The 14,714-nt window shown below is 32.6% G+C and overlaps 3 protein-coding genes across 3 annotated transcripts; all 3 read left to right on the plus strand.

Annotated features, from left to right (window-relative positions):
- Positions 1-174: 174 nt before the first annotated feature.
- On the plus strand, positions 175-1,134 carry LOC101249175 (cysteine proteinase inhibitor 5). Its single transcript, XM_004239778.5, has one exon. The coding sequence runs from the start codon at positions 621-623 to the stop codon at positions 1,008-1,010; it is 390 nt and encodes a 129-aa protein (XP_004239826.1). The 5' UTR covers positions 175-620; the 3' UTR covers positions 1,011-1,134.
- Positions 1,135-3,033: 1,899 nt separating this feature from the next.
- On the plus strand, positions 3,034-9,935 carry LOC101248878 (putative MO25-like protein At5g47540). The gene is made up of 11 exons (XM_004239777.5): positions 3,034-3,415; positions 4,342-4,503; positions 4,761-4,879; positions 6,125-6,199; positions 6,444-6,537; positions 6,977-7,036; positions 7,857-7,925; positions 8,652-8,750; positions 9,284-9,328; positions 9,416-9,518; positions 9,711-9,935. Exons 1-11 carry the CDS (start codon positions 3,293-3,295, stop codon positions 9,785-9,787), a joined length of 1,026 nt encoding a protein of 341 aa, XP_004239825.1. The 5' UTR covers positions 3,034-3,292; the 3' UTR covers positions 9,788-9,935.
- An 813-nt stretch (positions 9,936-10,748) lies between these two features.
- On the plus strand, positions 10,749-14,691 carry LOC101248579 (uncharacterized). Its single transcript, XM_004239776.5, has 7 exons — positions 10,749-10,964; positions 11,811-11,962; positions 12,539-12,648; positions 12,733-12,818; positions 13,226-13,327; positions 13,407-13,580; positions 14,409-14,691. Exons 1-6 carry the CDS (start codon positions 10,855-10,857, stop codon positions 13,540-13,542), a joined length of 696 nt encoding a protein of 231 aa, XP_004239824.1. The 5' UTR covers positions 10,749-10,854; the 3' UTR covers positions 13,543-13,580; positions 14,409-14,691.
- Positions 14,692-14,714: the final 23 nt, after the last annotated feature.

Below are 14,714 nucleotides of genomic sequence, written 5' to 3' on the forward strand. Positions count from 1 at the left end.
ACCTTTATACCTTTTTATTTACCGTCATATTCTCAATAAGTTAAGTTACATTATATTTTTGATAATCAACTTGGATACGAAGATTATAAAATATAATTATATGAAAAGTCAAATATAAAAACTCCACCAATGACCATGAACCCAACCATGACATGGTACCCATGTGAACTTGACTTTAAGAACTTTATATAAACTTTAAAAAATAATTTTATTCGATATTCGTATTAAATTTGAATCCTATTAATTTTTCTTGAGCCTATTTTTATCTTTCGAATTAAGGTTCCAATTTAATTGTCACACCTTGAAGGATTAACCAATACTAAATAAAAATAATTTTTATTAAAATTTTTAAACTCATAACTGTCTAACTAATTTGAATTTAATATATCTTACGCTCTTATTATAAGAGTTTTTGTTGAATTTACAGGTTGCAAATTTGTTTAACTTCAATACTTTTACTATAAAAGTTTTTACGTCGAAAAATTTAAATTTAAAATATTTGATTAAACGTTCTTATCGAGATCTCATTAAGAAGGTGCTTCCCCTATATTAACTTCTCACACGTTAAACATTTCCCCGCATTAAATTCTCAAAAACTCCTCTCTCTCTCACACACAAAAATGGCCATAAAATTCAACCGCAATCTCGCCGGAACTCTCTTCGCCGCCGTGGTAGTCGCTTCCCTCTTCTTCCACGCCTCCGCTGCACTCGGCGGAGGAAAAGGCGGTTTACTCGGCGGTTGGAGCCGTATAACCGACACAAAAGACAGTAAAGTAGCGGAGATCGGTAAATTCGCAGTGGATCAGTACAACGAGAATACCAAATCCAAATTAGTGTTTAAACGAGTGGTGAAAGGAGAAACACAAGTCGTCGCCGGGACAAATTACCGACTGGTCATCTCCGCCACAGACGGCGGTCGTCGTAGCCGCAGCGGCGATAAGTACTTGGCGGAAGTTTGGGATAAGCCATGGATGAGCTGGAGGAATCTCACTTCCTTCAAAAAATTGTAGATTGTGTTTAATTTTCTGGTGTTTTGGTTGCAAAAATGTTGTGTTTATTGTGATTTTTAAGTTTCTTATTAATGTGTGATTAGTGATTTTTGTTTACTGTTAATATATTTAATTTTTTCTCTTAGTACTATTTATAGATCTAAGTTTGAAACTTAATTTTTTTTAATCGAGCTCATTATATTATTAGACTAAAAAGTATAATAGCAAACAAGTTTAAGTTGTTTAAGTTATATATATCGAACGAACGATTAATTTATCTATATATATATTGATTGATAATATTAGTTAATTCATTTTACCTTAACATCATAAATTTTATCGAATAAAATATAAGTTTAATGTATAGTTCAAAAAATGTACCTAATAAGTTTAGTACTTGTATATCTTAAGAGTTCAGATTTTTTATATTCACTTTTGCTACTAACAAAATGTTATATACTTGTCACATAAATAAGCTAAATTTTATGCATAAATTGAGTAAAAGATATTTATATAACTATGTCATATATAAAATAATTATAAGCATATATATATATATATATAATTTATTTGCTATACAACTTGTTGAAATAAAGTTGGACTGAATGGATAAGTCTCAGTTTTCTTCTCTTTTTTTTTCCATTAAATTTTGAGCAATTAATGTTTGATGCTTGAAAATTATCAATCTCCTTTTACTTTTATTTATATGCATTAAAATTTTTAAATTCATTAAATGGTGCAAGTAAGTGTCACTATTTATAATGACTTTTTACTCTTTTTCTTTGATTTTCCATCTCTAATAATAAATTTAAATTTATTATAGAATTTATACATGATTATAATATTTGTAATTGAATTCTTTTATTATAATATATTCAAATGTAAAATTTCTAATAAAATAAGGAGAAATTTCATAAAATAACTATAAAATTATGATATAAATATCAAATATCTAGCGAAACATAAAAATAAATAAAAAAAAACATATCAAAATTATATTTTGTTTGATTTTCCCCTTTTCCTTTAATTATGGATCTATGAATTAGTTATAAAGAGAATATATGACAAAATTAATTTGTCTTGATTGTGAGGAAAAGGACATTTTGTTGATTCACGTGAAAGTGTCATAATAGGATCCCATGCTAATATTAAATTAAAATCGATCGTTTTCTCAAAAAAAAAAAACTTAGATGTGAATTATTTTTTAAAGGTTAATATAATTGAATTTATTTATATCGTTTTATTCTTAATTGAATATTTATTTTATAAAGGTTTTTTTTTGATAGATTTCTATATGCATGAATAGGAATTGGAATTTATATAAAATTGAATATTTAAACACATACATTCTATGTGACATAATATATATAGGATAATAATTGTCACGTAGAACGTATTTGTTGTTTGTTTAACTTCACAAAAATTAAAGTGTCTATTTGAGTTAAAGCAAAAATTTAAGGACGTAGAAATTAATTTAAACAAAATTAAAAAACACGTTTATATATTATGTCTTAACAATTTGAGTTATTTGGCTCAATTGTAGTCAAATATATAATCAAATGGTTAAATTATAAATAATTACGATTAAATTTCATATGAGACCAAAGTGTTACATGATATTTCTCTATTTTGTTCAAATCTTATTGATAGATAATAATATTGCTCGATACTTATTGCATCATTATCTTCATCCAATCAATCATTTTAATTTTTACTAACTAAAAAATAAGATAAAAGCACATATCGCTCAATCATAATTACCTAATAAACTTATGTATAACAAACATATTCATGTTTCTTGAATTTATTAATTAGACGTAAATATTCTTTCTACAATAAATATCTCGCCAAATAATTGAGGTGTATTTTTCATAGTAAAAACTTCATAAAAAAATACTCATTTGACTAAATTACCGTTATTAATTCTTTTAAGAGTATTTTTAGTTTGATTTTTTTTTCTTTTAAAATTTAAATATTTTATATACTAATAAATTATTTTAGCTATTTAATTATTGATAAATAAATAAATAAAGTAATAGTACTCCTAATAATATTATACAACTATACTTTTACTAGCCACTTACTAAAAAAATGTTAGATCCGTGATAATATTTCGGGGTGTGGGGCCCAACCAGATTCAACTGAAAACAGGAATCTGCTGTAGCTTCGGTGCACAGAGAGCTAACGGAGCAGATCGGTGGTTCAATAGTCTCCGGTCGCCGGCGGCATCAGTAGTAGCGGCAGCGGCAGCTTTGTCGTTACCAGAAAATAGAATCGGCGCCGGAGACACAGGTTGGGTAAAGATGAAGGGTTTATTATTCAAATCAAAGCCGAAAACTCCGGTTGAACTTGTTCGTCAAACTCGTGATCTCCTTATGTATACACAGCGTAATTCTGATATCCGCGAGAGCAAGCGAGAAGAAAAGGTAATGATTTGTTTATTAAAATAGAATTCTCTTGCTGTTTTTTTTTTTTCAATCTTAGTGTTTAGACATGCTTAAGTTTTTGTTTGGTTGTGATTTCAGTCGGAGGTAAAGCTAGAATTTTAGGTTTATGAGTTCTGAATTGTAGGGAAACGTAGTTTATTGGTGTTGTGATTAAATTGTTTATACTGATTAAGTGAATCGTCTCAACACAAATACTCCTTAGGTTTTAATTTGTTTGTGCTTGCTACGGAGTTTAAGAAAGTAAAGAAATATTTGAATTTTGTGGTCTTTAAACATGTCATATTGAAAGTTAGTACTAAAGAGTTCGCTAGGAAAGTGTGAAGCATTTTTTTTTGAAACAGACTAAAAAGAAAGTAAGACGAACAAATTGAAATAGGAGTATGTGGCTTAGGCTAAATTTATGCAGAACTGTAGTTCCACCACTGATTCGAGTTTGTTTTGCTTTTAGTTTATTTGGATCAAGTTTTTGGCTGTATGCTTTTGATCTGGATAGTTTTGTGCATTGTCAGAATTGATTGTCCTTAGTTAGCTAAATTTGGAGCTGGATCATTTGTTTTTGAATATGATGAAATATTTACTTTGATTCCATTGGATGCTTAAATTGGTAGAAATTCAATGGATGAATCAACTATGCCTTAATCCTGTATTTATTTGGTTAGTTAAATATGATGGAACTGGTGGATAGATGTTACTTAGTGTATGTGCTAGTTGTAGTGGGACAATTTTTCAAAGTTGTGTCATCGTTGGATTTGGTTCTATCTTAAGGTTTTGGAGTACTCCATTGATATGAATTGCATGATGAAAAATAGGAACAACCATATGTAGTTCTGTTTCTGATTGAATATGCATACACCAATTGCTTATAAATTTGAGTCGTCTACTTCTTTTCTTATCCGAATATGCAGATGATGGAGTTAAGCAAGACAATGCGGGACTTGAAGTGCGTTCTTTACGGGAATGGTCAATCAGAACCTGTCTCTGATGCATGTTCTCAGCTGACTCAAGAATTCTTTAGAGAAGACACCCTACGGCTGCTGATTAATATGCTTCCAAAACTGAATTTAGAGGTAATACTTTACCCTTGAGTGCATGAAGTTTCTTCTGGTCATGTTGTATCGTTCTTATTGTATCAATTGACCTTTTTATGCATTTATCTGCATTTCATAAGAATATCATCTGGTTCTCTAGTGTTTGCTTCTGGTTTCACTGCATGTGATTTGATGATTTGGTATTGGCTTTTGATGTTTATTGATCCTATTACACATAAGATCTTGTTGTTTCCATCCTCTTGTCTTCCTATTACAAGGAGGTTTACTTTTTGCAGGCTCGGAAAGATGCTACTCAAGTAGTTGCAAATCTGCAAAGACAACAGGTTCAATCGCGGTTGATTGCTTGTGATTACTTGGAAGCAAACATTGATCTGATGGATATATTAGTAGCAGGGTAAGCAGTGTCTGAAAAGAAGTTTAGGAATATGGTGGCATGATATTATCACGTGCCTATTGCATTATCAAATTGATCCATTTTATGAGTTTTTAAATTGTTTGAACTAATTTTGCCTTTTACTTTCTAATACAAATGCCGACTCTTATGCATTGGCAATCAACAAAAAGAATGGTATGATAGATGAACATGTTATACATATAATTAAAATAGGATGGTCAAAATGAAGAAGTGCTACTGGGGTGCTATGTGATAGAAGGATGCTAATCCGTGAAAGGTAAGTTTTATAGAACAATTTTAAGACCCGCGAACATTCACAAGATAAGTGTTCAGAGATGCAAATGCTAAGATAGATGCGTGGTCATATAATATTAGACAAGATTGAAAAGACCACGTTCAGATTAACAGAAGGTGCGAGTAGCACATATTGAGTGTAGAATGAGAACAGATCGCTTGATATACTTTGGTCATGCCCTGTGTTTTCCTCCAGATACACCGATCCATAGGTGTGATTTTTTTTTTTTTGAAACTCGATCCATAGGTATGAAATAATGATGAATGAAGGTGTTAAAGTGGAATAATGTTTTAGATTATTTGTAAGATTAAGAGGTGATAGGCGGCAGTATGATTAGTCTGTAATACCTTTTGAAGGAGAATTACATATTTTGGATGTAGTATACATGTGAATATATAGATTAGTGTTACTATCCTCGAAAAAAAATTACTTGGAACAAAGTAGTCTGGAAAGATACACAATCTTTTGAAATCTATGCATATTTAGTGAAAAATAAAGAATGATGGAAGAAAACGATCTATAAATTTAGTTTTGTTAGTACTTTAACTTTAGGTCCTATGCTATTCTCAGTCTTTTATCCCTGTCAGATATTTGTATTTACCAGTGGAAAATATAGAGAACTTTCTGTTCCTTTTTATTTTGTATAATATTGGCCTGAGATAAGCTTAAATAGAGCTACATGGTCAGTGAGGATTTATCTAGATGAGCCCAACTCTTTGGCATTGAGGTGTTATTGTAATCAAAGTAACTCCTTTATTCACATATCCAGTCAAGTTCCTTTGCACTAGTTGTACTGAGGTAGTATTTTTTGCCATTTTTAAACCCTTGGTAGGATAGCTTCTTTTATAAAATTTGTTTCCTAGCAAGAAAATGCGTTTTTGAAGATCATCTGTCAATCTTTTGGCTATTGGTATATGGATTTCTGATGATTCTTTTCCCTTGCCGTTTAGGTATGAGAATATAGAACTGGCTTTGCATTATGGTACAATGCTAAGGGAATGCATTCGACACCAGAGTGTTGCAAGGTGAATCACATGAACCTATCTGATGCGCTTTTTTTTTCCTTCTTTTTTTCTTCAAACAATTACATGTCATTTGAATTGATTGGTATTAGAGGATTCATATATCTGATGTAAGTTGAAGTACGTAATTTCTTTCTTTTTGCTACCTATTTCTAAATTTTTGACTGTGAATGAAATGTATTGCAACCTTATGCTGCTACTGCTGGATCTATTTTTTTAGAACATATATATGTGCTTTTGTTGTTAGGTATGTCTTGGAATCAGAGCATGTGAAGAAGTTTTTTGATTATATTCAGCTGCCAAATTTTGATATTGCTGCTGATGCCGCTGCAACTTTTAAGGTTGGGTCCTTTTAATTATGTTAGTGGAATGAATATCTGATAGATAATCGTTGTTCCCTTGAAAATATTCTATTGTCATTTCAATGGCTATTCAAACAAATACGGCATCAATCTTTTTCCCTATTGCACTAGCAAACCTCTTATGAAAAGAAGGAAAGAGAAGCTAATTGTACTCCACGTGAACCCTTGTCTGTATAAGGTGTGGTTAGCTTGCTTTTTTCAGATCAATAATTGGGGCTTCTTAATGTCCGCTGTAAGAATTTGCTGAATTAATTTCTACTGAAATTCAGTAGATTGGTCGTCGTACTATGGTCATTCCAAAGCTAATAGTGGTCTGGACATATTTATTGTTGTTCTGAGAAGCTTTTGCTCTTTCGTAAGAGTCGCTTCTCATGCCTACTGCAGCATTATACCAATTCGGTTGCAATATTTTTTGCAGGAACTCTTGACGAGGCACAAATCAACAGTAGCTGAGTTTCTTTCGAAGAATTATGACTGGGTAATAGATTTAGTGTATTTGTCTTATTGCTTATTATTGTACGCATGCAAGTTAACTGTTTGTACCATAGTTACCGGGAATTCTCTATGAACTTGTTGCTGCTTGTTTTGTTATCTATAGTTCAAGTTGTTCTTTAGAAACTTCTTGCTTCATATGGCTTTGATACTTCAACGTGTTTTTTTGTACACACTATTATTTTGTTTATTACAATGAAATGATTCTTATAGTACTGATGGAAGACTCAGTTAATGCACATTTTACCTTTTATTTTTTTGGGGATTCATGGCTTTCAGAGTCTTACTTTATTAATGTTATTGGAAACTCTTGCTTTCACCCAATGGTGCCTCTTGAGACACCTTTTCATTAACAAAAACGGGTGATAAATTGTGACATGTAATTGATAAGAGAAGTAGTGTTAAGAACCTTAGAGTCTGTACTTGTTGCTGCCATTTTCCTTTCACCCAGGATTGTGTAGTTTAGGGTAGGCAGAATAGGATCAACTGTTATTGTCTTGGGGATATCGGTAAGGAGGATTTTAGTGCCAGCGACATGAATTCTCAGTGTTTTGTACTTGGGGTTAATGATTGGTACATAAACATGTGCAACATTAAACTGTATGATATATGTTTTTTAACTTCTAATAGCTATTTACTTGGGGTTAATGATTGGTACATAAATGTGTCCAACATTAAACTATATGATATATGTTTTTTAACTTCTAATAGCTATTTCCGGTTTTCTTGTTGGATTTTTTCATCAATTACTCTTTCTTCGATAAATGAATTACGAGGAACTTATTCTGTGCTGGTTTTGCTTTCAGTTCTTTGCCGAGTATAACTCCAAACTGCTAGAGTCCAGTAATTACATCACCAGAAGGCAAGCTATCAAGGTAAGGGAAGCCTCCTCTCTTCTTGTAGACAACTTGTGCTGAATAATATACTTCCGAAAAATTCTGTTTCTTCAGAAACTTTTCACATCTTTTGGGAAATATCTTGGTGGAACCAAGTACATAGTATCCACACATGTTTGATGTGCATTTTCTACCTCAAGCCCTCCTAATATTTACATAGATAACATCTTTTATCAATCCCTTGTATACTGATCCTCATTTTGTTGAAAGAGCTGTTTTTGCATCTTCCTTTACTCAGAGGGCTGTGTTTGTAGTTGACTTCATAAATTCTTTAGATAACACTTTAATATGTACCTTTTGGGTTGGACTTTCCATGATAAATCAGGGAAGAGGAGGAAATTGAAGTTCTTGGATAAGAGAAACTTGAATGAAATTCGTGTATTCAGAATTTAGCAGTTTTACAGATTCACTAGAATGGAGTGATTCAATCTGTTGATTGACGGGAAATAGAACTTTTTGATCTTGAAGAGAAATTTCCAGTGGTTCAGTTTTTTCCCCCATTTATTCAAGCTCTCTTTATTTCTTTGTACCGGAAATTCATAATGTTATACACCACTAAAGGTCATTGTAGTTCTGGAGTCCTTCTTCATTTCTTTCACTCAGTGAGTCTTTCCAATTTATGTTTAGGTAGCTTGTAGCCTGATAGGTATCCCTTTTTCATTGTCTTTCTTTTAATCTTTAAAGATGTTTGTTTTATTGTTGCAGCTGTTGGGAGACATCCTGCTCGACCGCTCAAATGCTGCAGTAATGACGCGTTATGTTAGTTCAAGAGACAACTTAAGGATCCTTATGAACCTTCTCAGGGTATTGAGCTATATTTTGTTGCATTTTACTTATTTCAGCCCTCTCTTCCTGACGGTTCTTCTACTTCATTCTTTAATCTTGTATTCTCTTGAAGTTTCTTAGTTCTTTTGGTGCATTTGATTTTATCGTCTTCTTATTTTGTGGGTGGTGGGGGCTTTACCATATCTATCATAAAATAGTTGCAGTTGATATTCGCGTCGCAACATCAGTTCAAGTTTCGTGTGTGATAAGTCCAACTCAATCTAATGGACAAATTGTTAAATTGTGAAATGTGTAGAATTAGATCGACCACTTTTTGCTTAGTATAAAAGAGTTGAACGAATATGTCACTCACTCATTTGAACAAGTTCAGAGACTTGGATGGTAGTTTTTACGTGTATAAAAAAAGTTGTGCTGCTCCCTTTTCCCATCACTGTAGTTGATTGATCTGAAAAGCCAGTCTCGTACCGAGAAGAATGGCTACACTACGCCATCAAAATATCTCCTTGAATTGCTGTAATTTTTTGTTGATTGGTAATTTCCTCCTTTGGCAGGAGTCAAGCAAGAGTATCCAGATAGAAGCATTCCATGTTTTCAAGGTACTCTATTGATTTCGACTTTTTTAAACCACGTCTGCTGACCGTTCCGTTAGCAACAGCTTCATCTCTGGCTTTCGTCTTTTGTAGTTATTTGCTGCAAACAAGAACAAGCCTTCAGATATTGTTAGCATCCTCATCGCAAATAGAAGCAAGCTTCTGCGCCTCTTTGCCGATTTCAAGACTGACAAAGGTACATACATACACACTAAATATCAGTTATCAATATGTTACATGCACAATAAATATGTACTCAGAACTGTATCTCGTGAAAGGATGCCTCACAGTTTCCTTCAGGTCTTATGCACGTAAGCTGGCTCGGACACCACAATTATCCGATAACGTAACATTATTCCTAACTCTTTCATCTTTTCTTATCTTACAGAGGATGAGCAATTTGAGGCTGACAAAGCACAAGTTGTCAAAGAAATTGCAGCCCTTGAAACCAAGGAACTCTCTTGAACTCAGTACTAGTTAGTTCCTAAGCTGTCAAGGTTATGGCCCTGTGTGTGTAAATGAATGATGATTTTTCTCAACTGAACTTAGCTCTTGAAATTATTAATTAACCTTCACTTTTTGTGTGTAGTTATTTTGTCATTTGTTTCCTTCATCTTCTTTCTCTAGCCAAAATACTTCTTTTTGGAAGGTTTGGAGATTTTATTGTTGCATTTCCTTCGAACGTATTGATTTTTTTGAGCCGAGTGTATACTGAAAACAACCACCCTACTCTATAAAGATAGAAGGTTAGCGTACACGGTTGACGGTACACAACACCTTCCTCACACTACACTAGTAAAATTATATTGTTGTGTAGTTTAACAAACTAGAGTCTCCCTCCACTTTCTTTTTGTTATAACTATATAAAATTTATAGCATTATAACTATGTAAAATTGCATTGTCTTGTTTATTAAATTGACTAATTTGTATTGAAATTTTTGTTCTTTAGTCATCAACTTATATTGGAAAAGGACATGATATATGTTATTCAAAACTCATATATTCATCGTTATAAAAATAATTAAAATGAAAAAATAATTTTAAATTAATTTTTATTAACTTTTTTTTATTTAAAAAAATCCAATATTTGATGCTTTTTTAAAAATTAAAACTCAAATAATAATAATTAAAGAAGTCAAAAATAATATATATGTGAAAATATCAAATACATAATTTTTAAAATATTAAAATAAGAAAATAATAAAAAATGGATTTTATCATTTTTGTAATGATATGTGATTTTTGTAACGATAAAAAAATATATGTAAATCACTTTTATAATGATACAATTATATATGAATTACTTTTATAAGGAGGACATATATAATTTTAAATGACAAAATATTTGTAAAATATTATAATACTAGAAATAAATTTATGCTCACAAAAAAAAAAATATTTAGCGTGATAGGCAAAATTTAACACCAACACAAAATGGTCAGAAGTGCAAATAACCAATTATTTATTACTTCTACATCTCCTCTTCTAAGATTTTAGGGTTTAACATAAACCCTAACAAAATTGGGCATCAATGGAGGCTCTGAAAGAGTGTAGGGCGAATTTGCTTGTGTATTTACATCCATCTAACGCCAAAAATGTCGAAACCGCAGTTTATCGCGAACTCAGTTCACTGCTTTTCAAGTAATTCCTCATCATCTTTCCTATTTTGTGTTAGAAAATTGAAGTACGGTTCAATTTGAAGTCGCAGATTTTGTGTTTTGTGTCTTCCTCAGTGAAATCTATCTACAAACAAATTCAACCAAAAAAAAGTGATTTTTTTGGTTTGGTATGAGAAACTTTGGTGAATGTTACATTTTTTTAGTGTGGAGATGTTGAGTAGTTGATAACGCATGTTTTGTTTCAGTAGAGTGTTAATTAATCCATTTTTAGTTAATAATATTGCTCGGTCTCTACAAAATTGTTGCTGCAACATAGGTTTGTCTAGAACTTCCCATATGTGAGCTTTGTATAGCTGGCTTTGAGCTAGTATAATAGAGGAGAATTGTGGTAGGTTGACTGAGTGCATAGGTAAATATAGTCACAATATGATGATTCTGCTAAACATTGGCTTTGTCTAGGCATCATGCCATATATCGATATCATGAGTGCACTGCTTAAAAGGTGAGAGGGAGGTTGGATTTCATCTCTGCAAGTAGTTAGAGATTGATGTGTGTCTAATTATTATTGTTATGTTTTGATCAGATTGTGAATGGATTGTGCAAGCAATTTTACTTTTTCAGCTTGTCCAATCAGTTGGACGGATTATTGAGTTTATTTGGGGAGGTATCCCATGGTCGCCTCTTTACTGTGTTTTATTTTGGGTTGACAATCCTGCTATTTGAAGTTCCTATTTTCATGGTTCAATTTTTTCTTTCTTTTCTTCCCTCCTTTATCATCACTTAGGAATTTGGTGTTTGAGTGTATTTGGCCTTCTGCTCCACTTGTTTCTTTAGGTACTTTTGTTCATAAGATTCCTTCTTTTTACAGGTTTAATGAAGCTTTAGATGGTGTGGTATTGACTTATGAACCCAAGTTCAGTAGCAATTTGGCTAGAATTCTTCCAGGAATTCACCCTTATTTTGGTGTGAAACTTGAAGCAAAATTGCTACTTTTTAATCCAAAGCCAGAAATGCTATTAGGTAGTCCTGCAACTGAGTTCTTTTTGTTTGTAAAAGTGTACTGTAGCTCAGTTACTTTCCAGGCTTTTTGTTCTTGGAGTAAATGCTAAACTAGCGTAATTTTTTTCAATTTCACCACCTCATTGTTTTCCCTTTTTCAAAAACTCAAAGCTCAACTCCCACCCTAGCGATATAAATATTTAAGGGGGCGTTTGGTAGAGTGTCTTAGCAAAAATAATGTCTTCGGTACACGTTTTCATGCCTAGCATTAGTTATACGCCCTATTGTGTACTAATACCATAGATTTCTAGGTATCAGTAATGCAAAAGGATTTAATGCATGCATTAGCATTGTGAAAGTCCCAATATCCCTTAAAAACCCCTTTACATGTTTTTCACCATAATTGTGAAGGATATTTTTTATACACTAAACCAAACAATGCATAAGAAATAATTTTTGTATAACTAATGCAAGCATTACTAATACACTTTATTTAGCATTATTTTTATACACTGTACCAAACAACCCCTAAATATGGTAAATTTGTTTGGATGGACTTTGTTTCTTTAATCCTACTTTCGATATTGATCTTTTCAGAAGGTGAGGTCGTTAAAGTTGGCCAGCAGTCTATTCACATAGTTGTTCTTGGTTTTTCTTCGGCTGTCATAGCAGATGAGGACATTCGAGAAGATTTCAAGTATAAAATTGTAAGCACTTTGAACTAATGAAACCTTGAGTTGAGATATAGATTTGATACTGATTTGTCTTTGAATATGTTTCTCTTTTCATAGAAACACGGGAAAGAAGTTTTTGTTAGCAGATCAAACAAGAAACACAGGATCAAAGTGGGAACTACTCTACGGTTCTCAGTTAAGAAGTAAGATTTTCGTTCAAATTTTTTATTGAGCACTGGAAATTATTTTCCTGTGTTCCTCTAAAATAGGGATTGATACATACCAGAAGTAATATAAAACAAAGAAAGAACAGAAGCATATATGCAGTTATTTGGTTCAATTTAGCAGTCTGAAGTTCTGCGTACACTCTGCCCTCTCAGACCACACGTGTGGGATTACATACTAGGCATATTTGTTGTTGTAGAGAAAGAGATCGTGAGATTTAAGAATATGGTGCATAAATATGACTTGATGAATCAAGGGAGAGTCATATAACTAATAACTTCGAACTGTTGTAATAGCTAAAGAGGTGTAATTTACGAGGTGATATTTTGTTTTTTTAATCACATAAAGGATGAATTAGACTTGATGTCGTGCTCTTTATTTGTAGTTTTGATGAAGAGATACTACATATGTGTGGGTCATTAATTCCAGATAACACAGGAAATATTCAATGGTTGGAAACGAAAGCAGAAGAGTCTCAAGCTTACAGGTTTGCTTGCTAACTGTGAAGTTTCTATTCACTTATTTCATTCCATCACTCCGCCTCATGCATTTTTCTGATACTACAGCATTACGGAGAAGAGGATAGGCAACAAAAGGGCTGCTGAATTGCTTGAGCCAGATAACTTAGTACCCTACAAGGGAAAGCTGAAATCTGAAAATCATATTAAGAAATCAAAAAGATCTAAAAGCAGAGACAGCTGAATGTGCTCATTGTACGCATACATCAGAACAATTTTTTGGTAAGGTCTTTTCTTTTGGTTTTGTTTCCGTATCTTAGTTACTCTGCTCATTTAATCTTTGCTTTTGATCTTTCATTCATTCCTCGGATCTCAATTAAATTTCCACCCGTAAATTTCCAATTTATTTGACCTTGGGTAATTAAGGTTGATACATCCTGCATTACAAAAGAGGTAAAGGGACAAATTAATAGCTACATCCAACGAAGGGAGCAACAACAATTTGGGACTTGGGAAGGGCAAAATGCAATAATGGGGAATGAGGTTAAGCTCATTTTCCTTGGGCCCTTGTGATAAAATTGCATTTTGGATGATTTGCTGGATAAATATAAAGACCTCGAGGATGTAGTTAATAGAAAACAAACATAAGTTGATGCTCCTTTGTGCTGTTTGTTTTATGATGGTGGTGGTGAGAGGTTTGATGGTTTAGGTGATGGTGGAGGAGAAAAGATCTTGCCTTTGGCAAAGGTAGTTGTGGCATCGTGCTGGACTGCTGGTCTATGATGTAATAACGAAAACAAAAGAAGCTCTAGTGAAAAAGAAAACAAGACAGTAAGAAATAATTTAATAAAAGATGTTATAAATGTCAGGAGATTCGCAAAGTATAGTAGTGTGTAACAGAGAATCCGGGGTATTTTTTTTTTCTTTCGAAGAATCCAGGTATAGTTTAGGGGTGTTTTGTTTTTTTCTCCTTTACCATCTCAAATCAATTCCTCCCATAATTTTCCATTTTCTTTTGATGCTTTGATATGACATATTGCTCCCACCCCTTCCCCTTCCTTCTATTATTCCTGTACTTAACCACATTACATACATGGAAATTTTTTGTAGTGCCTCGACTCTCATGCTAAGGCTAGTTACATACGTTGAATTTGGACCCGAAAGTGGATATCAAAACTACAGAGAATTAGTTGAACAACTTGGACGCGAGGTGATTTGTGTAGAAGGGACCAGTAAAGACGTCATGCCCGCTGGTTTATGTTGTTATCATGATAATATAGGAGGAAGATGAAACTTTAGTTATGCATAATCATTTATCAATGTAATCTTCTCAGTTTTGCTCAACTTGAGTGACATTAGTGCCAATACAAATGACTCGGTCTTTTTCTCAGAATTGTCAAAGTTAAACCAGGTCTG

Source organism: Solanum lycopersicum, chromosome 5 (genome assembly GCF_036512215.1).
Source record: "Solanum lycopersicum chromosome 5, SLM_r2.1".
NCBI lineage: Eukaryota > Viridiplantae > Streptophyta > Magnoliopsida > Solanales > Solanaceae > Solanum > Solanum lycopersicum.

Excerpts from the sequence above, each read along its gene's own strand:
- LOC101249175 (XM_004239778.5), top strand. The coding sequence starts at position 621 with ATGGCCATAAAATTCAACCGCAATCTCGCCGGAACTCTCTTCGCCGCC.
- LOC101248878 (XM_004239777.5), top strand. The coding sequence starts at position 3,293 with ATGAAGGGTTTATTATTCAAATCAAAGCCGAAAACTCCGGTTGAACTT. Across the intron at positions 6,538-6,976 it reads ATGCCGCTGCAACTTTTAAG|GAACTCTTGACGAGGCACAA; the intron begins GTTGGGTCCTTT and ends TATTTTTTGCAG. Across the intron at positions 9,329-9,415 it reads AAGCATTCCATGTTTTCAAG|TTATTTGCTGCAAACAAGAA; the intron begins GTACTCTATTGA and ends CGTCTTTTGTAG.
- LOC101248579 (XM_004239776.5), top strand. The coding sequence starts at position 10,855 with ATGGAGGCTCTGAAAGAGTGTAGGGCGAATTTGCTTGTGTATTTACAT. Across the intron at positions 12,649-12,732 it reads AAGATTTCAAGTATAAAATT|AAACACGGGAAAGAAGTTTT; the intron begins GTAAGCACTTTG and ends CTCTTTTCATAG. Across the intron at positions 13,328-13,406 it reads GAAGAGTCTCAAGCTTACAG|CATTACGGAGAAGAGGATAG; the intron begins GTTTGCTTGCTA and ends CTGATACTACAG.